The sequence below is a fragment of the Miniopterus natalensis genome, chromosome 15 (assembly GCF_054644295.1).
Source record: "Miniopterus natalensis isolate mMinNat1 chromosome 15, mMinNat1.hap1, whole genome shotgun sequence".
Lineage (NCBI taxonomy): Eukaryota > Metazoa > Chordata > Mammalia > Chiroptera > Miniopteridae > Miniopterus > Miniopterus natalensis.
The window spans coordinates 30377102-30402959 of NC_142095.1; the positions used below are offsets into that span (position 1 = coordinate 30377102).

At 37.1% G+C, this 25858-nt stretch overlaps 1 protein-coding gene and 2 pseudogenes across 2 annotated transcripts in view; 1 reads left to right on the forward strand and 2 right to left on the reverse strand.

Moving 5' to 3' along the window:
- The window catches only part of TMCC1 (transmembrane and coiled-coil domain family 1), a 117544-nt gene that overhangs the window by 9322 nt on the left and 82364 nt on the right, over nt 1–25858 (forward strand). Inside the window, exon 1 of one of the 2 annotated variants that reach the window (XM_016209894.2) lies at nt 24569–24873. The exons of the other annotated variant lie outside the window; for it this stretch is intronic. Coding sequence (XP_016065380.1) covers nt 24835–24873 — 39 coding nt within the window. The 5' untranslated portion in view covers nt 24569–24834. Of the gene's footprint in view, nt 1–24568; nt 24874–25858 lie in introns of those variants that run through there. 2 annotated transcript variants of the gene reach the window in all.
- Nucleotides 4303–4402, reverse strand: LOC148091437 (U6 spliceosomal RNA; annotated as a pseudogene).
- Nucleotides 6597–7276, reverse strand: LOC107534721 (V-type proton ATPase subunit E 1 pseudogene; annotated as a pseudogene).

A 25858-nucleotide genomic window follows, 5' to 3' on the forward strand; every position in this document is an offset into this window, starting at 1 on the left:
TATCTTATGTAGACATTTAATATGGTTGTCTTATGAGTAAAATTGAAGGTATAACTAGGGGCTTCCTGACCTTGGTAAATTTGTCATGTAAAGTTGATCATCATAGGGATGCTTCTTAAAGTTTTTGGGTTGTTGTTTTTTTTTAAAAAAAAATTGAGCCCAGCTGGTGTGGCTCAGCGGTTGAGCATTGACCTATGATCTAGGAGATCAAGGTTCGATTCTCGGTCAGGGCACATGCCCGGGTTTCGGGCTCTGTCCACAGTGGTGGATGTGCAGGAGGCAGCCGATCAATGACTCATCATTGATGTTTCTATCTCTCTCTCTCCCTCTCCATTCCTCTTTCTGAAATCAATAAAGACATTAAAAAAAAAAAAAAAAAAAACACTTTAAAAAATCTGAGTTACATTCCTTTTGTTCCAACCAGTGGCTTTTATGATGAAGGCTGGACATAATGCAAAGTCAGGTTTACTATTTAAATTTAACCTCCTTTTCCTTTATATTGTAAAAATACAGACTTTAGAGTAATTAGAACTTTAAAGGAATATAGTATGTGACCTAAGTTCTGCTTTCCCCTTTTATTGACAAGAGATTGGGTACTTCATCAGTAGCCTTGACTCTTAGGAGTGAGGGAGGAGAATTTTCTCATCCAAAGTCTACTACTCTTTTGTTTATCCAGAACACTGTTACAGGGTCTTGCCTTGTGACTGTTAGCTTCCAGAAACTCATAGGTAGGTAGGTAGATATACAGACAGACAGGAGGACATACCAGGATTATGTACTACATGAGGTAATCACTAGAGAGGATTGGTTTTTCTTCAGAGATCATAGTACAGCATTTTATCTCGAGAGGCAACTTTGGTAAGTTTGCACAATGTTGGGCTTAGTAACTATCTATTAAAAATTGACTTATTTTGATGTTACATCATCATGACCTGTGATCTTGTCAGTCAGTGGGAGCAGACTAGATTTCACTTTCAAACTTTCATACTTCAGAGTCAATGTGTGTGTGTGTGTGTGTGTGTATGCATTAATTTATGTCTCTCCTTTTATATATAGGTAGATTTTTGGAAATATCTTTTTCTTTAATAGAATCATTTTACATATATAAAAGGTGTTTGATGTTTAAGAGTAATCTTATGACAACTTGCTTTGTAAAGAGAATTAATAAGGATTTGTTGGTTTACAGATTATAAAAATATTCATATTTCCTCCCGAAGATCAAGTCAAATATTTATTAAGAACTGACAAGTACATTTTATCATAGTAACATCTTGCTGGCATAAGGAGCCCTGACACAGATGTCAAAATTATAATAATGAGGAAGCTAAGAATTAAGAAACCTTGGGTTACAAAATGAGTCCCTTGCAGTGCAAATGATTTTTAGCAATAGATCACTGGTTGTTGCCAAGTGATTAGCAAAAACTCATAGGGATAATCCTAATCAAATTCCTCATTTTACAGGTTTAAAGACGTTAAAACCTGCCTGAGGTTATACGCTAATTTTGAGGGATACCACAGGTCCCTGGGTTATCTCTGATTCTGTGTTCAGCATTCTTGCTTCTTTACCCTGTTGACCATTTCAGAGAAGCAAAGAACACCATTTTTGTCAAGCTGGGGATAATATTTACAAATATTGGTAACTAGATCAACTCATTTGAATGAAGGCAGAAATCTAAGAGCAGTGACAAAGGCTGATTTCATCACTACCCCTGTTTGGTTTCTTTTTTGTTGTTTCTTATATTACTTCTTACTCTTTTTCCAGTGAGTAGCAGTGGAAATAAAATACTATAATAATTCTCTAGAGTTATTTAATACTGTTCATCATTAAAATGTAGCAATGACATTCTGTATTCTCAGATACCTAAACAGAATAAGAAAAAAGAATAATTATTTACAGTTATCTAATATAAGGCCTCTTCTGTTTAATGCGATAGCCAGTTAAATAAACAGTTTCCTGGAGCTATTTCTGCATTGTAAGGTTGAGGGCGGGGGGGTTGGAAAAGAGAGCTCAGATTAAAGTCTCACATTAACCACAACATAATGTTGCATAATTATAGTTAAGAAAGGTGGATGACAGAACTATCCCTGTATCATCTTTCTGATTGCCATAAAACACCAAGAAACCTGCCTTGAGAATACTGAATTTTATTATTTTATTATTTTTTTATTATTATTTTTTAAAATCTTATATTGATTTCAGAGAGAGGAAAAAAGAGGGAGAGAGAGAGATAAAAACATCAATGATGAGAGAGTCATTGATTGAGCCCGCAACCCGGGCATGTGCCCTGACCCAGGAATCGAACTCCAATCGCCTGGATCCCAGGTCGATGCCCAACCACTGAGCCACGCCTGGCTGGGCGAGAATACTGAATTTTAATGACTCATTTGATAATAGAGAATCTTTTCCATGTACTTGGTAGTAATCTTTGCAAGAATGTTTTGTGGAAGTGAATTTGTTTTAATGTCATTATATGGGGCTCATACTCAGCTTGTTGACTATAAAAATGTGTGCAAGACCTTTATATATATATATATATATATATATATATATATATATATATATAGTATAATTTAAGTTGCATGTTAGCTGTTTGAGGTAGGTCTGATCTTCATTTTTACAAACAAGGTAATTGGGGCTTAGGGACATTTAAAAATTTAAAAATTGCCCTAAGACCAGAGAGCTAGTACATGGCTGAGTCTTAAGGTCTTTGGTCATTCTATTACAGCACAGATGCCTCAATATTGTAAGTTTTTATCATGTATTTAGTGGGAAAAGTGTAATATAAAAGCAGAGAACGTAGGATATCTTAGAAGGATCTATACTGCCAAAAAGTTGGTAACCTGCCAACTAGTTGGAAGGTACACCTAACTAGACTAATTTTTCTAAAACACCTAAAAAAAATTAAACTATCTGCCATAACAGTTAAAGCAAGATTTGAAGCCCCAAAACTAACTTTTTTTTTTTTTTAAATATATCTTTTTATTGATTTCAGAGAGAGGAAAGGAGAGGGGGAGAGAGAGATAAAAACATCAATGATGAGAGAGTCATTGATCGAGCCCACAACCCGGGCATGTGCCCTGACTGCTAATCGAACCCCGACCGCCTAGATCCTAGGTTGACGCTCAACCGCTGAGCCACTCCCGGCTGGGCCAAAACTAACTCTTGTAGTAGAAATGAATAAAGTAGAAGTTTAGATAAAAGAAAGAAGTAAGTTTCCCATTGCTTTTCATATCTATTGTTAAAAAAGGCTGCAACAAAATTGCTAGAAGTCCAGAAGCCACCATAGTCTTCCTAACCTCCAACAGTACTTTAAAGTAGGAAAAAAGAGGTAATTAGATAATTGGCAGATTTATCCTTGCTTTCAGGTAATCTGGCAGTTAGTAGCAATGATTATTTTTAATTCTGTGTTTTTAGTTATTTTTCCCCTGCCAAGTTGATATAGCCACCTGGAGGGGTAAGACAAGAGTGCTAGAGCATTGTCGAAAGAAAGTTCCACTTATGTTTTTGAGGCTTTCATTAACATAACATCTTAGGTTGGGAGGGACTTCTGTAATCATTTTATTGAGCTCTATAACATTTTCCCCACGTGGTTGTCTGGTCTCTCAGAATCTCTCAGAGAAGGCCATTCTATTTGTGGATCTCTCTATTAGGCAAATTCAACATATTAAACTGAAATCTGGTTCCCTGTATTTCTCCAGTAAAAGTCAATCAGAATGTATGTAATCCCTCTGCAGGCATGAATAGCTTTCACAATGTGTATCTCTGAATAGTTCCTTCTCTAGGCTAATAATACCTAGACCTTGGGATATTCTTTTTTATTTTTAATTCAGCAAATATTTATTGATCCAAGCATTCTGTGTGTTAGAATGCAGTAGTGAATCCTCACTACACTGTACTGTGAAGTATTACTATCTCATAAATTAGTTAATAAGTGAGGAAACAGAAAATTGAGGTTGAAATGACTTTTCAAGTTCACCCAATTGGTAAGAAGTTTATTGGATGTCAGAACCAAGCCTTTGTAACTCCAGAACAGTGCTTTTGACCACTGTTCTTTGCTACTGTGAGTCTTGCCAACAATTAATCTTGTAGCCATCAATAAGGCTTGGAGTAGATAGCTCAAGGAGAAAGCTGACCTAAAGAATGCCTTAAATTACATTCCAGCTGTAAGATTCTGGGGTTCCTTGGGACACTGAATTAGGAGCCTGGGTTCCACCGGGAAACTCCAAATCAAGTAGATTGTTGGCAGTCACAGATTTAAACTTGTGGTTTCAGCAATTCACTAAGGATGCCAGAGGTCCATGAAAAATACGGAACGTTTCACAAATTTGAATATCATCCTCATGCAGAGGCCAAGCTAATCTCTGTCTTGTTCCAATTTTAGTATATATGCTGCTGAAGCAAGCAGTGGTATGTTCTTTCACATCACAGTTTTGAATATTTAGTCATACTGGTACATCAACTCTTGATTGTTCCAGTTCTTCAGTATTCCTCTTAAATTGTGGTCTCCAAAATAGACTACAATGCCCAGATACGGTTACAGTGGTAACTAGAGCTGAAGTCTCACTTTTCTTATTCTAAAGTACTATATGCTTTTAATATGCACAACTTCATTATAAAGTTGTTTTTCCTTTTTGCAATCTGACTTATTTTCCATATCTTTAATTTTATTTGGTGGAAGTCATAGAATTTAATTTGGAGTAATTGAAATTTTTATAGATAGTGCTTTAAAATATAGATTCTTAGCCCTAGCTAGTTTGGCTCAGTGTTTAGAGTGTCGGCCCCTCTGACTGAAGGGCCTTGAGTTTGATTCCCTGTCAAGGGCATGTACCTCGGTGCAGGCTCTATTCCTGGCCGAGGTTGGGGCACGTGCAGGAGGCAACCAATCGATGTGTCTCTATCACATTGATGGTTCTCTCTCTCGCTCTCTCCCCCTCCCTTCCACTCTCTAAAAAAATCAATGGAAAAAATATCCTCAGGTAAGGATTAACAACGAAAAGATTCTTAGTAATTTGAAAATGTTAGAAAAGACTTTTCTAGAGAACTTATCTCTTATTTCTAAAATATTTGCTTTTAAGAGTGAGATGCTTTCAACTTCTGCCTTCTTTTGATATGGTGTTAAAGATGAAGCAAAATGTCACTTAACATTTCCTACCTCCAACACTACATGAGTAATTAGAAGAAATTTTGCAGCATGTTTAAGAATCCAGTCATTTATTACATTTAGATCTTCAGGTACTTTTGTTTTTTAATCAGTGCTCAATTTTTTTTTAATATTTTGCAAAGCATTGTCTTCTTTAATGAATGTTTGTGATCTCTAAAATCCAAAGAAATTTTGTCTTTAAAAAAAATTTTCCCAGCTCAAAATAATAGAAATTTTATCCTACTGGGGTAAAAAAAGCCTCTGAAATTATAATTCAGCATCTCTCAGGGAATCAGATATGGTGATGTGGAATGGTCTGGTCTATTGAGACCTAACAGGAAGAAATTCTTATTAGCAAGTTCTTTCTTTTTAGTATAGTAAGATAGCAAATGTTGCTTGTCCGTCATATTTGTGATTTCAGGATCTTCTTAGACCTCACATCGACTTTTTTTACACTCAATATTTATATTAGTTTCACTTGTACAGTGTAGTGGTTGGACATTTATATAACTTACAAAGTGATCTCCCCAATAAGTATAGTAGCCACCTGGTACCACACACGGTTATTACAGTATTATTGACTATATTCCCTGTGCTGTATGTTACACCCCATGACTATTTTGTAACTATCAGTTTGCACTTCTTAATCCCTTCACCTTTTTCACCCAGCTCCCTTTCCCCCTCACATTTGGCAACTGTCAGTTTGTTATTTTTTTGTCTACAGTCTGTTTCTGTATTGTTTGTTTATTTTGTTCTTTAGATTCCACATATAAGTGAAATCATAGGGTATTTTTCTTTCTGACTTATTTCACTTAGCATAATACCTTCTAGGTTTATCCATGTTGTTGCAAATGGTAAGATTTCATTCTTTTTTTATGGCCAAGTAATATTCCATTGTGTGCACATATACACGCACACACACCACTTTTTTTCTTTTTTTTAACGTAAACCTTTTGTTTTAATAAAGCATCATGGCTTATATTTTAGATCACATTTACAGATAAGGAACACTTCTAGGCCCAAACAGATAATAGGGAAGCTACTACTGCTGGAAGGAATGCATGTACTACGTGCATGTTAAACCTAAAGAGCAGAGACTTACTGGCAGAGGACACCATACACATAACCTCTAGACTAGATAACTAGAAGCAGAGGAAGAGCAGAAGACTGGGTAAAGTCCATGCAACCACCACCTGATTTTTTCACCTTCGTGTTGCAGAACCAGCTGAAAGTTGTGTTACTTTTAGATAAACTAGAGTTAGGTTTCCTGATCATATTAAATGAAACTTTCTCCCATTGTTAACAGTTAGGCTAAGGGCATTAGTACAGATGGATATCTACTAATAGATACAGAATATTAGAACAGCAAAGAGGAAGCTACATAGATAATCTTGTTTGTTCAAATATCAGAAAAATCCACATCATAGTAGTACATGAACTCCACCTCTCAAGGGCTTAGTCCAAAAACTTCCTCTTGGCATTTGCACCAAACAAGGCTCCCCATACTTCTGGCATCATCTGCTTAGCTATGAGATCCATTTGGCTCTCTAGGGTATTGGAACCTTTACTTTACCATTCCCATTATAGGTCTCAACTCCACCAGCTGTCTCAGGCAGGTAGGCCTCCTGATCATCAATATCTTTTTTGATGGCTATTTTGTACATAGGGATTGCTTTTTGCACTGCAGCCTTTACCAGAGGGAAATCCTGTTTCCAGCAACAAATAAGGAACACTTATTGGAACAGTTATTGGTGTTTCAGTAACTGGTACAGACCCTGGAGGGCCAGTCTGTCCAGCAGCACTTGGTACCTCGTTGTATCTATTACCACTTTGACGAGTCTCTGTTTTGCTTCACTTAGTAGGCCTGTAATAAGGTCATCTCTTGCTTTGAGGACTTTGAGTCTTGCTTGATTCATCAAATTGGACATCTGAATATTTTTCTGCTGCTCTCTCTGCTTTTTTTTCTTCCAGTATTCCATAATCTTCAGTCTGTGGGTTTGCCCAAGATGACCTTTCTCAATGTTGAACTATTCTGCTTTTGCATCTATTTCTTCTGCTTTTTCATTGGCTTCTTGTTCAATAAAAGCTGTTATATGCTTAATCTGATTTTGCACATCAGCATCACTGAGGGCCATGACAAAAGCAGTACTAAGCCGGTGGGCACCTAGCTTGAGCTTAGGCTTGAAGGAGATGGTGGAAGGAAAGGGAAAGGAAAACCACATCTTTATTCAGTCGTCACGTAGGATTTTTTAATAAAGTAGTATTCTGAAGTGCTGACACTTTTGTTGAAACTGTTAGATAATTTTTTTTTTTTTAATCCTCACTAGAGGATATTTTTTCTGTTGCTTTTCAGAGAGAATGGAAGGGGGAGAGAAAGAGAAACTGATGTGAGAGAGAAACATCGATTGGTTGCCTTCTGTACGTGCCTCGACGTATGTCAGGGATTGAGCCTGTAGCCAATGTACATGCCCTTGGCCGGAATCGAACTTGGGACCCTTCAGTCCACAGGCCAATGCTCTAACCACTGAGCAAGACTGGCTGGGGCTAAATTTATTTTTATTGTTGAAAATATTACAGATGTGCCCCTCCCCCAATTGACCACTCTGCTCTCCCCTCTCCCCATGCCTTCACTGTACTGTTGCCACTGTGCAAGGGTTATACATACATGCATATAAGTTCTTTGGTTAATCTCCTTCCGCCCCCACTTCCCTCTGACATTCATCATTCTAGTGCATGCTTCCATGTCCTGGTTCTATTTTGTTTGTCAGTTTATTTTGTTCATTAGATTCTACGTATAAGTGAGATCATGTGATACTTGGCTTTCTCTGACTGGTTTATTTTGATTAGCATAATACTTTCCAGGTCACCCCATGCTGTCTCAAAGGTTAAGCTATCCTTCTTTTTTACAGCTGCATAGTATTCCATTCTGTAAATGTATCACCAGTTTTTTAACCCACTCATCTTCTAATGGGCACTTGGGCTGTTTCCAGATCTTAGTTATTGTAAATAGTGCTGCTTTGAACATAGAGGTGCTTATATTCTTTCTGATTGGTGCTTTAGGATTCTTAGGCTCTATTCCTAGAAGTAGGATTATTGGGTCCAATGACAGTTCCATTTTTAATTTTTGAGGAAACTCCATACTGTTTTTCATAGTGGCTGCAGCAGTCTGCATTCCCATTGATATCTTCTTGAGATCACTTCCAATGTTAATATTCTGAAAACTCCAGCTTAGGCTTTTAAATTTAGATTTAGGTTGGAGGGTTAATTAAAGATGTCCTCATAGATTTTTATTTCCCTCTGGGAGTGTGTATGAATGTGTGTGTTTGTAAACTAGATGGAGAGCTGGATAATCCATTTCTCTGCCACTAGCTCTGTACTTTCATACCAAGAAAATCACTTTACTATTTTGAAAGACTATTTACATTCCATTAAGTTTTGATGCTAAGTAACTACTTATAGCTGGTTGATGGTACACTGATTATGAGTATTTAATATCTATTGAGGATCCCTAATTATATAGGTAGGCCCCCTATGACCTAATTTTTTTTTTAAATAAAAGTCACTATCTAGTGTAGTGGCCTCCAAATATCAAAAACCATTTTTTTGGTGTGTAATTTGAATATTTTAAACATATATTTTTTTATAGATACTGTGTTTATCATTCTCCTTAAAGAGTTGTACCCTTGTGATTTTTTTTCTTCCTGTTTGTATCTCTTATCATTCACTGTCTGTGGCTTCACAATTCTGTATTGTCCTAGTACCATTTTTGAAATCACAGCTGGAAGCTCTGAAAAGCATTCTGACAAAGGAAGACTGAATTGTGACTTTAGGCCAACAGTAAGCTACAAGAACAAAGAAGTTAAGAAATTAATACTATTTCAGATATGTGTCTGTTTCCTTAGTCCTTCAGAGAATTGTTGAAACTAAGAATTTAAAAGTCATCTCTTTTCAACACAACTGGAAGTATGAAACATTCTGCTTGTTTGTGAATCTACTATTTTAAAGTTTTTGTGAAGTTTTCATAGACTCATGCCACCTACCATCTTCCAGGTTTTCAAAGCTGTCAGCATATCTAAACCAAGGAAATTTTATTTTAATTTTTATTTTCATCACATGGTATAAAACATTTTTTTTTTTAAACTATAGTAGGGTTCTAATAACCTGAATACTATCCTATTTCCCCCTTCTCACAAGCAGACATTTAAACTTTTAACTTTTTATTCTGGAATTTATCTAAATATTTTCTAATAATATGCTTATGCCATTTTTTTTCTGTTTTAGATATCTGTTGATTTCTTACAATGAAAGTGATGATTTGGATCTCTTATTATCTCTCCTGCCGACATCTTATTAAAATTTTAGTTAAATTTCAATATACTGTTTATATTATGCCAATGTAAATTCTTGTACCTTATAGTATATTATAATTACATTTCCTGTTTTATACATTATTTCATCTCTGGAGTTAATTGCTTCAATTTTTATTGTTCTTTATAGCTATAATTGGGTCATGTCCATATTCTGAAGGAACTCCAGATCTTCTCGCAAGACTTTCAGAAACATCACATAGTCTTCTGTTTCATCTTTTTCTTAGTGATATATTTCATGGATCCCTCACTTTTCCTCTGGTCTGAATTGATTGCTCTCCAAGACTAGTACACACCGTTTGTCCTGGGAGTCCTTCAACTGTTAATAAATATCAGATCTCCTGTTTCCTTGATTTCACGTCATCTTGTTTATTTCGTTTATTCCTTTCTTTTCATGAAGCACTCTCTGGAAGCTTATGAAAAAGGATGCATGGGAGATAATTCCCATTTCTAAATTTCTTTTTTCTGTTCTGATGCTTCATTTATTTTAATACTTCATTGGCTGAGTGTGAAGTTTTAGGTTGGAAATAATTTTCCCATAGAATTTTGTAAAGCATTTTATCTTTAATTTCTAGCTGCTAATATTGTTATTGAAAAATTTGGTGCCATACTGATTGTTGATCTTCTGGGTAGCACCTGTTTTTCTCTCAAGAATTTAAAAAAGTGTTCTCCTTATCTTCTGTTCTGAGGTTTTACAATTACGTGCCTTGGTATGAGTCTTGTTGGCATCTGTAGGGCTGGATACTTGTGGGTCCTTTCAATCTGGAACACTTCAAGACTTGACCTGGAAACATTAGTGTTTTGTTTTTTTAATAAAAAATACGTTTTTATTGATTTTGGAGAGAGAGGAAAGAAGAGAGAGGCAGAGAGAAACATTGATGAGAGAGAGAAACATGGATTGGTTGCCTCTCATTAGTACCCCGACTGGGAATCAAACCCACAACCTCAGAATGTGCCCTGACTGGGAATCAAAATGGCAACCTTTCGGTCCAAGGGACAATGCTCAACAACCTGAGCCACACCAGCCAGGGCTGGAAACATTAATTTTAGGAAACTATTATAATATTAATTTTTATTCTATCAAACTCAAAAAATTTGTTTTTGCCACACCTCCCACTAACCTGTCAAGCACTTACCTGACTGCCGAAAAACTGATTTTGTTTTAAATTTTTTATTATGTAATATTTTATTTATGTAAAAATAAATTTTACTTATATAAACTCTGACACAATGATAAACAAATGACCTGTGAACCTACCATACAACTTAAGAATGGGAACATTACTATCTCCATGCCCTTGAAAATATACAAGGGTGGGCCAAAGTAGATTTACAGTTGTGAGTATACAAAACACAGAGTTTATTCTTGTATTATCACTTATTAATTATTGTATTATTTTTCATACGAACAACTGTTAACTTACTTTAGCCCACCCCTGCATGTGGTCTCCCAATGTACAAAATTTTGTGTTTTGTTCACTTTTTCTTCTTCTGTTCACTTTTTAAAAACAGTTGATTATATATGTATGTGACACTATATTGTTGAGTTTTACTTGTTTGGGAGCTTTAGAAAATGGTATTATATATAGTTTATATAGTCTTCTATGACTTTCTTTTTTATGCAAAAATATGTTCCTAACATTGATCCAGTTTATTCTACATAGCTGTAATTCATTTATATTATTTAATTATCTTCCTCCGCCACTTGTATTTCTTGTTTTTAAATTTTATTTACAGATGACATAGAATTCCCCCATTTATATTTCTATTCTCTTGTTAGTCAGAGTTTGGATATTCTGGTACATAACCTTTAGTTTAGTTTAGTTTTCTTTTTTTTTTTTGTCTCTGTTTTTTATTCTAATTTCTGGGAAATTTTCTTAAAACTTATTTTCCAATCATTCTATTAAATATTTTATTTCTATTTTAAATTTTTAAGTACTTTTTCTTTTCCTGTTCTGTGAATTTTATGACATCCTGTTCTTATTTTATAGATTTTGTTTTCTTTTTTCTCTGAGGATATATACATATATGTGTGTGTGTGTGTGTATATATATCTCTTTATATATATCTTTATATATATACATATATGCTTCCTATATTGTCTCTGTCTCTTTGGAGTTTCTTTTTTCTGGATTTTTGTTTTAGTCTCTCTCTTTTTTGTTAGAGGCTTTTCTCAAGTGTCCGCTCATCGATGGCTTTCTTTTCATATTTGAGAGATGCAGTAAAATGCTGTAGGAAGCCCTGCCAGTGTGGCTCAGTTGGTTGGAGCGTTGTTCCGTACACAAGAGGTTACAGGTTCCATTCCTGGTCAGGACGTGTATGGGAGACAACCAATTGATATTTCTCTCTCACATTGATGTTTCCCTCTCTCTCCCTCTCCCTTCCTCTCTCAAATCAATTTAAATAAAAAAGAATTTTTAAAAAATGCTCTAGGAAGCTCTCCTTTGTGAGGGCTTGTTGCCTGTTGGTTTCTACCATAGAGTAATCGAGCAGAGACCCTTTTTATTGCAGGCCCCTCAAATTGTAAGTATTTGTAGGTCTTTTTTTTATTTTTCCAGAGGAATTGTTCAAAGTCTTGCCTTGGGGGTTGGTGGATGACGTTGGTAATAAACCTGGCAGCCTGTGTTCTGGAAGACTAGGAGGAAAGGACTGAAATTCTCATTTGTCAGTTTAATCCTCTGCCCTCAGAATGGGACCTCACCGCAGCCCTCAACTGCGTACCTCAGTCTAGAATCCTTCTGGTCCTTTGTTTCAGTCTCACCAGAAAGTAAACCTCTGGACTGATTGCTTTACTCTGTGTTAGGAGAATGACCTGCTGATCTAACTGCTCATTATAAATACTTTTATCCATTCCTTCTGTTTTCAGGCCCAGCCTTATGCCCCTGTTTTTTTTTAGAGTAGCCCTTGATAATTCCAAGTCCTGACCTTTCTGTAGTTCTGCCATAAACTGCCTTGCTTCTTGTTGATTTTCCCACACCATCCATTACTTGCCAGGTACTTATCTGACTGGAGAAAAATAGAAAGGTAAGTCATTTATTACTGGACCTTTTTTTTTTTTCACTTTCCAGAATTTTATTGACATCTACCTACTGCTGTTTCCAGTTCTCTATGCCTTTGTGGGTGTATACCTTTTATTATTCAATTTTAGTAGAAAGCCAAGATAAATATGTTCAGTCCTTTAATCCATTAATTGCCCTCTAAGGAAGCTTTTATTAGAATAGAAAATTGGGGGACTTTGATATAAACTTGCCCTCCAAAGTCTCCTTTGCCCCCAAGTGGAAATCACAGAAAATTTCATTTCTATTTCTTTTCTCTCCAGCACATAATAGAACTTCTTGAAATATAGGGAGCCACTGTTGTGAAGGTTAAAAGACAAAGACTAGAATCCATTTGTTTCTTCCTGTAGCTGCTAAAATAATAGCGTTTCTATAGCAAAATCACTTTTGTAATTATCTTCTGTCTCAAATTCTCTTTACTGAATAGCTAAACATGAACTTTATTCTCTTTTCATTGGCCTAGATTATCATGGACAGAATAATCTTTTTAAAATTTGATTTTAGATGTTAAAGCTTAGTCTTCCAAATCTTCATTTGGGTGAAGGAAACCTGGATTAAGTTTTACTAAATCCTGGTTTTTATTAGACTTATACTTAAACATAACATATGAAATTGCCAATATTTGAGCAGATTTAGACTACAAAAATGGTAATTTTATGTGATTTAACATAACAGAGTTAAAGGACCTTAACTATGTGATAACAGATCCTTCTGCCCAGTGAAAGAATCCATGCTATAGCGTACTTGGAAATGTTTCAGTAGAAAGGATGGATGAGGTAAAATGACATTGTCATGCTAAGTAAGTGGGAGAGTTGAGGTTCCTATTATAACCACTAGGTCCTAGAGCTATATCAGGGTTCCTGTGATATTCTAGAAGCTACACACTACTGAGGCTGGAGGCTATAAATTCTGTGGAGTGCCACTAAGATACAGGATGCCTGTGAATTTGGACACTAAAACATACTCTGAGCACTGACTGCTGGAGTATATATAGCTGTGGAGGATTCAGCAACTATCAATTTAGCTGGAATAGTATTACTTAATTTTGTTTACTCTGAATACAGTTTTCATGTGTATTTCCTTAGGTTAGTAAATAGTTGAGCTTTAAAGTGATAATATTACTGTCCCTGAGGTTTAAAACATTGTAGAAATAAAATATACAACAATAGCATAAAGAATGGAGGAAGAGTTAATGAAGTTAAATTGTTGTTAAGGTCTTAGTTTGTTTGGAATGTGCTTACGAGTAGACTGTAATAAGTTAGCAATATATAATAATTTGCAAGGTAACCAAAAGAAAAAGAGAAAAATGTATAACAAACTAACAGAAGAGAGAAAATGGAATATTAAAAATACTGGATTAATAGAAAAGAAACAAGAAAGGAATAAAGGAATAAAGAAAACATGGGTAAAAGAATTGTATCTCCCAACACGCAAGATGGAAGTAAAAAGATAGGAAACGGTAGTACTATGCAGCCATTAACCCAAAGAAAGATGATAAAGCTGTGTTAATACCAGATACATTAGATGTTAAGGTAAGATACTAAAGGTGAGAGAATGGCATTTCATAATCCTAAAATGGTTCTCTCAATAGGAAGACCTGACAATCCTAAACAACCTCCTCTTTTTGCTTGGTTTGCTCACCATATGTGATGTGTGGTCTTTGGGCTTTTTGACCAGTGTTATCATTTGATGTCCTTTTTTACTGCTAGAGATGTTTCTGTAGTTGGGAGGAAAAGTTGTTCCTTTGTCTCTCTGACTGTGGTGATGTTCACGTTCAACATACTCGGTATTGTAAGCAACTGCATGGGGTACCACTTGAGAGAACAAAACCTCAGACTTACAGTTATTTCATTTAATGTTGTAGTTATTTTTATGTAATTATTTTCCTTTTTAAAAAGCCATGTATGAGGAATAGAATTTAGATGAGGACTAAAGAAGCTGATTATATTTTAAAGGATAATTTTTTAACATTATGTGATCATGAGCAATGAGGTATTATAAAGGACAAATTGGAAAGGAGCAGCTCTTTGTTCATTTATAAGGGTTCTTGGCAATAAGCCATTTTTTTGGTACTAGGTCTTTAAAGCTCTGCAGTGATGTGTCATTGTCAAACTATTCATTTTTCTCTGGAGAGAATGCTCTATTATTTTGAGAATATTTTATTTTTTTCTGGAAAAAGATATCTGTTGGTTGATCTGCATATCTAAATGCAAGACAAGGAAAAAGTAGTTTAAGGAAACAGAGTGCCAAATCAAGGGGCATACTTGGAAATAGAAATACATGGGTCAGTTGGTTGGACCATTGTCCTGTACACCAAAAGGTTGCAGGTTCTATTCCCATCAGAGCACATACCTAGGTTGCGGGTTCAGTCCCTGGTGGGGGTGTTTGAAAGGCAACCGATTGATGTTTCTCTCTCACATTAATGTCTGTCTGTCTGTCTGTCTGTCTGTCTCTCTCTCTCCCCCCTTTCTCTCCCTCTAAATCAATGGAAAAATATCCATGGGTGAGGATTAGGGAAGAGAGAGAGAGAGAATTCGTTTAACTGTTTAAAAAATTGTATTAAAATACACATAAAATTTACCATTTAACCATATTAAATGTACACATATATTAGTGTTAAGTATATTCATAATGTTATGAAACAGATCTTCACACTTTTTCATCTTACAAATCTGAAACTCTATAACCATTAAAAATCTCTCCCTTTTTCCCTCTCCCCCAGCCGCTGGTAACCACCATTCATTCTGCTTTCTGTTTCTGAGATTTTGACTACCCTAGCTACCTCATATAAGTGGAATTATACAATATTTGTCTTTTTCTGATTGGCTTAATTCATTTAGCATAATGTCCTCAAGGTTTATCCAATTTGTAGCAAGGAATTCCTTTTTAAGACTGAGTAATATTTCCTTTTATGTATATATAACATTTTGTTTATCCATTTATTTGTTGATGATACTTGGTTTCCTTCCACCTCTTGGCTATTGTGAATAATGCTGCTATGAACATGGGTGTGCAGGCATCTCTTTGAGACCCTGCTTTTAATTCTTTTGGATCTGTACCCCACAAGTGAGATTGCTGGATCATATGGCACTTCTGTTTAATTTTTTGAAGAACTTTCATACCATTTTCCCACAGCAGTTGCACTGTTTACAATCCAATGAACAGTGTGCAAAGGTTTTAATTTTCCCACATCCTTGCCAACACTTATTTTCTGTTTTTTGTTTTTGTTATTGTATTTTTAAAAAAATATATCTTTATTGATTTCAGAGAGAGGAAGGGAGAAGGAGAGAGATAGAACCATCAATGATGAGAGAGTTGTCATTGATTGACTGCCTCCTGCGCACCCCTGACTAGGGATCGAGCCCGCAACTCGGGCATGTCCCCTGACCAGGAATCGAACCACGATCTTCTGAATCCTAGGTTGATGCTCAACTGCTAAGCCACACCGGCTGGGCTATGATTGTTTTTTAATAGTAGCTATTCTAATGGGTATGAGATAATAGCTCATTGTGGGGGGTTTTCATATTGACATCATATTTTTAAAAAATTTTTGTTTTTCGCCTGGCCGGGCGTGGCTCAGCGGTTGAGCGTCGACCTAGGATCCTAGGTGATCGGGGTTCAATTCCCGGTGAGGGCACATGCCCGGGTTGTGGGCTGCAGCTGATCAATGACTCTCTCATCACTGATGTTTCTATCTCTCTCTCCCTCTCCTTTCCTCTCTCTGAAATCAATAAAGATATATTTTAAAAAAATAATTTTATTTTTCAATTACAGTTGACATACTACATTATATTAGTTTTAAGTGTACTCCCCAGTGATTAGACATTTATACACCTTAAGAAGTGGTCACCCCGATAAATCTAGTACCCATCTCACACCATACATAGCTATTGCAGTATTATTGACTATATTCCCTGTGCTTTACTTTACATCCCCATGACTGTTCTGTAACTGCCAACTTGTACTTCTTAATCTCTTCATCTTTTTCACCCATCCCCCAACCCCCTCCCACCTGGCAACCATCAAAATGTTCTCTGTGTCTATGAGTCAGTTTCTGTTCTACTTGTTCATTTATTTTGTGATTTACATTCCACATATAAGTGAAATCATATGGCATTTGTCTTTTTCTTTTTGACTTCTTTCACTCAACACAGTACCCTCTAGGTCCATCCATGTTGTTGCAGATGGCAAGATTTCATTGTTTTGTTTTGTTTTGTTTTTTGTTTTGTTAATCCTCACCTGAGGATATTTTTTCCATTGCTTTTTAGAGCAAGAGGGAGAGATGGGGGGAGGGAGAGAGAGAGAGAGAGAGAGAGACATCAATTGATTGCCTCCTGCACTCTCTGACCGGGGCCTGGGATCGAACCTGCCACCCAGGTACGTGCCTTTGACCAGAAATCGAACCCCCAACCCTTCAGTGAGTAGGGCCGACACTCTAACTACTGAACACACTGTCCAGGGCTCATTCATTTTTTTTAAATGACTGTGTTATATTCCATTGTATATATGTAGTGCTTCTTTATGCATTCATATATTGATGGATACTTTAGTTGCTTCCATATCTTAGCTGTTGTAAATAATGTTGCAATGAACGTAGGGATTCATATGTCTCTTCAATTTACTGTTCTGAGTTTCTTCAGATAAATACCCAGAAGTGGAATTGCTGGGTCCTTCATTGTCTCCTGTTATAGCCTTTGTTTTAAAATCTATTTTGTCTGGTATAAGCATTGTACCCCAGCCTTTTTTGTTTCCTTTTCATTTGCATGAAATATCTTTTCCATTCTTTTACTTTCAGTCTCTGTGAGTCTTTTGATCCAAAATGAGTGTCTTGTAGACAACATATGTAACGGTCCTGTTTTCTTATCCATTCTGTCCCCTGTGTCTTTTGATTGAAACCTTTAATCCATTTGTATTTAAAGTTGTTGATAGGTATTTATTGCCATTTTATTATTCATACTGTTATTATGTTTTCTTCTTAAAGGACACCCTTTAACATTTCTTGTAATACTGGTTTGGTGGTGATGAACTCATTTAGCTTTTTCTTGTCTGAGATGCTCTTTATCTGTTCTTTGATTCTAAGTGATAGCTTTGCTGGGTAGATGAATCTTGGTTTTAGATCCTTGCTTTTCATCACTATGAATATTTTGTGCCAGTTTGTTCTGGGTTGTGAAGTTTCTCTTGAGAAATCAGCTGACAGTCTTATGGGAGCTCTTTTGTAGATAACTAATTGCTTTTCTCCTGCTGCTTTTAAGAGTATCTCTTTGTCTTTAACCTTTAGCATTTTAATTATGATGTGTCTTGGTGTGCGTCTCTTTGGGTTCATCTTGTTTGGGTATCTGTGCTTCTTAGATTTCTATGTCTGTGTCCTTCACTAGGTTAAGGAAGTTTCCTGTCATTTTTTCCAATAGGTTTTCAACTTCTGTTCTCTCTCTTCTCCTTCCAGTACCCCCATGATGTGAATGTTGGTAAGACTGAAGTTGTCCCAGAGGCCCCTTAAAGTATCCTCCATTTTTTGGATTCTGTTTTCTTTTTGCTGTACTGATTGGGTGTTTTCTGCTTCTTTATCTTCCAAATCGTTGATTTGACCCCCTACTTCATCTGCTCTACTGTTGATTCCCTTTGATGTATTTTTCATTTCAGTTATTGTATTCTTCATTACTGACTGGTTCTCTTTTCTCTCCATTTTTATGTTTCCTATCTCTTTGTTGAAGTTCTTACTAAGTTCATTTACTCTTCCCCTAAGTTCCTTGAGCATCCTTATAACCAGTGTTTTGAACTCTGCATCTAGTAGATTGATTTTTGTTTAGTTCATATTCTGGAGTTTTTGTTCTTTTTTTCCATTTTGGACCTGTTTCTTTGTCTCCTCATTTTGCCTGCCTCCCTGTGTTTGTTTCTGTGTATTAGAAACACATGTCTCCCAGTCTTGGTAGAGTGGCCTTATGCAGTAGGTGTCCTGTAGGGCCTAATGGTGTAGCCTCCCCAGACACCAGACCTGGATGCTTCAGGTGTGCTCCTCACCCTGACCCTCCCATGTGGGCTGTGTGCACTCTCCTGTTGTAGTTGAGCCTGATTGCTGTTGGCATTTCAATAGGAGGGATTTAACCCCAGGCCGATTGGAGGCAAGGACTGGCTGCAACCACAGCAGAGGATCTGCTGTTTAGGAGCTGAGCCCACAGAGCAGGACTTGCTTTAGTGGGGCTCTGGTGCCTGATGAGTTTGCCCCTTGAGTGTGCTGCTCATGGAAGTGGTTGGGTGGTGCTTTAGTGCGATGAAGCTGTCTACTGGGTATGCTGGCTTTGGGGTCCTCTGGGAGTTGCAGGCCAAGGTTAGCCACTGCCTGTGCCTGCCCAGGCCTACCCCAGCATGAGCTACAAAGTGAACTGCAGATGGCTTTTACTTGTGCTGGGCCTGAGGTGCCTGGGAGAGGCCAAGCTGTGAACCAAGTTTGGGCTGCCACTAGTGCTGCGCCTAGGTCCACTTAGCAAGATATACAGAGCACACTGAGGCCAGATGCTGTGTGTTTGGGGTTGGTGAACCTTTGAAAGATTTTAGGAAAGTCCACAGCATGGGCCAAGATAGGCCGTTTGTATGGAAAAGCCATTGGAAGTGGCTTGGGTGGGCCTACAAGTTGGACAGGGCGAGGTCTCAGGGAATCACCAGGGTGGGGCAAACAGCATTAGCCAGGTTGATGGGGACTCAGATATGGCGCCCACCTGTCCAGCTGTAGGAGGAGGGCTCAGTAAAAGAACAGTAGCCTCTGCTAGCACTTTTGTCTGGGAGAAAGCTGCCCCTCCAGGCTTCACTGGACAATTCAGTTCCTCCCTGTACATCATGGAGCCTTTTGAGCTGCTGCCCCAGTGCTGGAGCTCAGAGCAAGTAATGCCTGGGACTCCAGCAGTGCTCTCTCACTCATCCACAATCCCTGTTGGTTTTAATATCCAGAAGTTTTGGGGACTTCTCTTCCTAGCACTGGAGCCCTGGGCTTCAGGGCCTGGTGTGGAGCTAGGACCACTGGCTCCTCAGGGGAGACCTCCATAGCTTGAGATATCCCACCTAATATTTAACCACCATATGTGGGTGTGACCAGCCCTCTCTGAGTGTCTGCCCCTCCTACCAGTCTTGATATGCCTTCTGAATATTCTTAAACACTTCTGTTCAACTGGATTTCAGGTGGTTCTGAATTATGGTTCTGTAGTTTAGTTGTAATTTTGATGTGGTATGGGAGGATGCAAGTACCAAATTTACCTACTTCACCACCTTGACAGACCTCACTGTGGTTTTGATTTGCATTTATCTGATGATTAGTGATATTGAGCATATTTTCATATGCTTGTTGGCCATTTGTATGTCATCTTTGGAGAACTGTATAAGTTATTTCATCTTACATTAGATAAAATGTGGTATCTTTAATGTTATCTGTTGTGGGATTCCTAAAAGAAATTCATTTTTGCAAGACAGAAATCTCGTATCATTTAAGGGATCTGAATTGCCGCAGGGAATCTTGAAGCTGGCACACTATTTACTAAACTTTTTGAAAATGGATTTCCTTCATCTTGATTTTAAAGGTAGACAGTAATGAAAAGAATCAAAACTTCTGTAAAGAGAGAATCTATCACATTATTATTTATAAATGATGGGCTATTTCCCTTTGGACAGTTTGTAGAAAAATAGTTAACAGGTGCAATTTAGAAAGGAGGAATAAATGAATTTTGTTACAATCTACATTCCCATTCCATAAGCAAAATAATATTCTGAACATTCCAGGCTTATGACATGTTGTCTCAATAATGTGAAAAAAACTAAATTTTACTTACCACACCTCTGTCTTTAATTTGTATTTTCCCCCCACTTCATGGAATGCCCTTTCCCTTTTTTTATCCATTTGCAGAATTCCTATTCAACCTTAAAGACAACAACTATAAGACTTTTCTTGTCCCACAGAAAGTTCGTCACTCCTTTCTTCATGCCACTACTGTCTCTGCTGTTACAGCACTTGCCACATTATGGCAGTTGTTTTCTTTTTCCATACTAGATTGTGACATCCTTAAGTAAAGGGAATGTTTCATTCCATACTGAGTGTCTGGTGTCAAAAGTCCTTGTTAAGCATGAATGAAAGGGGGCTTTCTGAAGTGATGTGGTATTGCATAATGAAAGACTATTAAAGGGCCCTAGCCAGTTTGGCTCAGTGGTTAGAGCATCAGCCCGCAGACTGAAGGGTCCTGAGTTCAGCTGTGGCCAAAGGTTACAGGCCTCATCCCCAGCATGGGTTGGGGTATGGTCGGCAACCAATCAATAGCTCTCTCTCATATCAGTGTTTCTCTCTCTCTCTCTCTTCCTCTCTCTGTCTCCCTTCTACTCCCTGAAAAGCAATGGAAAAAGTATCTTCAGATGAGGATTTTTTTAAAAAGCCTATTAAAGGGTAAAGGCTTACAGCTTTATTGATTGACTGGTAGCTGGCACCACACAGTTATTTCTACTGGGTTATCACAGGAAACTGGTTAAAACCCACAGGGGTGTTTGAACAGTAAGATTTATTTAGTATAAATCTGTTACAAGACTGAATACCAAAGAGATAAGGGAGGAACTATAAGCATATTACTACTTCAGGTATGCCAGGCTATAGGGAAACTCAAGTTCTTAAAATGGAATAATTATTCAATTTAGAGAAAAATTTACCACAAGTATTTTAAGTAGTGTTCTTTTTTTAGTGCATTTTAAATTATTAAAAAACAGGAAGTATGATGTAATGGAAAAAGCAATGTAGTAAAATCTGGGTATTTGAGGTTCTAGCCCCAACTCAAATACCAACTCTGTGATTTGTTTTCCTTCTCCGTGAAAATGTAGTTCGTTGTACATGATATTTAATAATGCAAAACTTTAGCCCTGGCCTGGTGGCTCAGTTGGTTGGAATGTCATCCCATACACCAAAAGGTTGCAGGTTCCGTTCCCAGTAAGAGCACATACCTAGGTTGCGGGTTCGATCCCCAGTTGGGGTGTGTGCAGGAGGTAACTGATTGATGTTTCTCTCTCACATTGATGTTTCTCTCTCTCTCTCTCTGTCTCTCTTTCAAATCAATGAAAACATATCCTCGGGTGAGGATTTAAAAAGAAATACAAAACTTTAATGTCAGTTTATTTTAAAAATGTGTTTATAGAGAATTTTAAGAATGAAGCTAGAACAAAGGGAGTTTTGTGTATAGAAACCAGCTAAATTGGGATGATTGTTTAAATTTTATAAGTATTCACCCAGGGTACTTGTGACCTGTTTTTTTAGTGATAAATCAAAAAATAGTATTGTCCTAGTTTTGTGAAACAAACGTGCAGGAAACCATACAGTAAGATGAAATATTAATGTCGTCTCTAGTGTGGGGTTATATGTCATGGATAAAACAAGAATATAGTAATATTTTCTTTTTTTCCTACACAATGAAGAAAAACTAAAACCACTTAAAATACCACTTCATAAATACCATTTGTAGCTTTGGAAGTAGATTATTATTTTATATACAAGTAAAGAAAATATATTGGGGTTGGAGCCAACATATCAAAGACAGGCTTTTTTTTGTTTCCCAGTTTTACTAAGAACTATTACCTATGATGGAAAGCAGAAGACAGTTCTTCTGTAGTCATGACCAGAACAAGATTCTTCATATGGTGTCTATGGATGAGTTTTAGGGGAATCCATGGATTATTTGGAATTATATTAAAAATATTGTATATGGCTATTCATGCATTTCACTCCAGTGACTGAGTCCATAGCTTTTAACAAATTCACAAAGAGCGCATGATCTAAGAAGGACTAAAGAACCCCACAGACAGTTCTTGCTTGCCTCCTCCACATAGAATATAAGAATATGATGTGGATTTCCAGTCACAGCCTAAGGGAATGATTTCAGAGTTGCTGATTTTTCTCTAGGTTATGCATTTCTGTCTTCCCTGCTACTCTTTTGAAACCTTTGATCTTGGTCTACTATTTTCATCCAAAAAGCTGCCATACTCCACAAAATAGGGAAAAGAGAATCTTTTCAGTTTTTTTATCAAATGATTATTAACAGGTTTTGTATCATTTAAATGAAAATTAGAGTTTTATTTTTATTTTAACATGCAAAAAATGAGTATATTCCTTCTAGAATGAAAACACCTTCATTTTAATCTATAAGTCTTTCTTTGTGTGTCTGGAACTTTAAGGATTTATACCCTGTTTAGTTCATGATTGATATTTAAATGTGTACTGAGTGGGTAGACTTTTGACATTTTTTTTCTAATTCCTTTTATCTCCCTCTTTCCTTTTGAGGGAAGTGCAGTTAGAAAGAGTCACCAATGATCTGGGATTCTAGTTGCTTGTATCAGAAACACCTCATGTTTATGTTTAAAGATGGCATGCCTTTCTATAAGGAATTTCATTATTTCCACAACAGCATCTCATTAATTCTTTCTGCATTTGCAGGTGAAGTTTTCTGAGTACTTGGTTTTATTCTGTGTAGGAGAAAATACCTTTACCATTTAAAAAACAAACAAACAAAAAACCCAACAGAACTCAGATTTTCTGCCAACCTACTTTTCACTTGGGATAAATTTCAATAAGTTTAAATATTAGGTTACATCTCTTACTCTGAACCTAGATGTGAAGGAGTCTTCACTTTAAGTTATAGTTTTTGATTTAAAAGTTTTTTTAGCGTTAGAATTTCATTTAAAAGTTTAGTTAAATACGTTAAATCTTTTTCCAATGAAGGTTTTTGGGATAAAAATTTTATATATTCATTTTGATTAGAGTAATTTTTTGGAGTCTTGGCATCCTATTTGTTTGAATTTGGTATATCTTCTCTATCTTCCTAAGTGTGAAATACGTGTGTCATAATTTAGGTGAATTAAAAAAAAATTGTACATCATGTTTGCTGATAATTGGAAACTAGTAGTGTGTGATATAAACATAGTTGAGAATAACTATTGAATAAGGATTTTTTTTCCCAATTCTCTTTTCACTTTTCTTGCTTAAAAAAACTTTTTTGTAACACTGGTTTACTCATAATAACATTGAGGTTTTAGAGAGAAGATTATTGCTTTACTTATATGAACAGTGGGGTATCGGTACACATTTCACGGGGTGGTTTGAGAAATCAATGGGATAACAGATGTGAAATGCCTAACACAGCTACTGCACATAGTAGGTTCATTTCACCAAAGGCTGTGTGCAGCATAAGATGTAATCATGTTTCCAGGGAATTGAGAGTCACTGTAGCAGGGAAAAATTAATAAATGCCAACATGTTCTTCCCTAATCAGTTATTAAATTCATTCGGAAGTAATAATTCAGAGAGGAGCATGTAGAGTGAAAAGTTTCATTAAAATGAAGCTTTATCTTTGGAACTGCCCTCAAAGTTGCCATTTTTCATACCTCTTTACCTGCATAATTCACTCTGAGCTGTTCCTTTTGTGTAGATTTTTTAAAAAATTACATTGTTCTTATGAGAAAGGGCAGCTTTAATAGTTAAACTTCCTAATGAAGTTGAAGTCACCCTTGGAGTATGCCTCTCTGCACCTGACATTCCTTCCTTGGGCAGGACCCCTCCCTGTGAATAAGAGGAAAGGCTTGGCCAATTACCATAGACAAAGCCGGACAGCTGCCGAGCCGACTGGGAGGAGTTTCCTTCTCTAAGCAGAGCTGGTAGTTGGGGAGCCTGTTGCCACGTTCTCTATTCACACCATCTCACCCAGTGGATTACCTGAGTTGAAGGTTGAGAAGGGGTATTACTCTTTGCAGGGGACCCCCTCCTCCACTGGGAGGGCTTTCTTGTGGGAGGAATTGTTACATTTGCCAGTTTTCTGCTAGAGGTAGAAGCTTTCCGAGCCTAGTGCAGTACTCCTCCTCCCACACAGACCAGAACATCAGGTCCGTCGTCCCCGAGTCTCAGGTGGCACCACAGCGACATCCTGGGCTAATGTTTTGGTGGAAAGGGAAGGGGTGGTCCTTCGGTCTGGACCCCTCACGGCTGACTCACAGGAAGTGCTAGCAGAGCTTGGCACTGGGCGAAGCCACTCCAGCATTCTGCCCCTCCCTGCCTCGGTCCACCCGCCCTGTCTGACAGAGGCTTTGCAGTATTTCCCCATAGAACAATGAAGTGGTTTCAAGTTTGCTAAGACTCCCAAGGAAATTCTTTGGACTACTATGACAGTCTTCAAAATGTTTTGCCACCGATTTTCCCAAGAAGCTGTTTTTTAAAAAACTCGTCCCTTCGTGGATTGCTTTGTCTGAAGATTGCTCAGGGTGACGATGGTCCAGCGCTTTAGCCTGAGGAGGCAGCTATCCAAGGTGGGTAGCTTGGGTAGCTTTGTGTGTGTGTTTAAGGGGAAACTCACTACCTTCGGCATGGCTTCCTTTTTCTCAGGAACTGTTCTGTCAAGCCTGCCTCCCTCCAGCGCTAAGGAGGGGCTGAGGGAGGAAGCGCTGCCTTTTGTTCTTTCCTCTGACAGACACAAAGGTTTAAGGCTGACTGCACTGGCAGCCCCAAATTGTGTTCCCCTAGTACTAGAACTTTCATGTTTGAATATGTAGGAAGTTGTAGTTTGCTTCTCAGATACAATTTCCAGAGGGTATGTGTGAAAAAGTGAATAGTGGGTAAAAAGTGCACATTTAATTAGCAATTAATCTAAGTAGCTTGTTGACCAAGATGAGAAAACCTTATTGATCTATGGAATCAGTGTTTTCATACAAAATTTAGGATTGAACTAGGGAGAGCTACCATAAATAGTTTAATAAGCAAGACCCGCTTAAAAATGTTAAAATAAGTGGTTGTGTTAAGAAACTTGCATACTTAATAAAAGAGTGTGTGAAAAGCAGGAACCAGATGCTCAGAAATCAGTTTTTACAGAGTTCTGCTTGAAAAACAGGTTTCCTGTGTGCACCTTTGGGGAGGGGGAGTTCTTTTCATCTAAGAAAATCAAATGTAAAATTTTTTTAAAAAAGGGGGGGAAGCCCTTTATGAATCAGCCCTGGCAGTACCCAGCCTTCTCTTGACTCAGTGATTGAGCTCTCTTTTTAGCAAGTGCAGAAACTAGTTTGGAAAGAGGTATGCTGAGAATTGAGATTTATTTCAAAAACAATTTTGTTCCTTAAAAGCTCTATTTTAAAAATGTAGCAGTTGATGGCTAAATTGTGTCACAGTTCATTCCCTGCAGACAGAAGCTTAAACAAATAGTAAAATCAGTAGGCATTCGTCACTTCCTTGGTTATTAGTCAAAATTGTTAAGTCCTGAAATGTGTTGTTATCTAATTCTAAGGGAAAAACCTGTAGTTC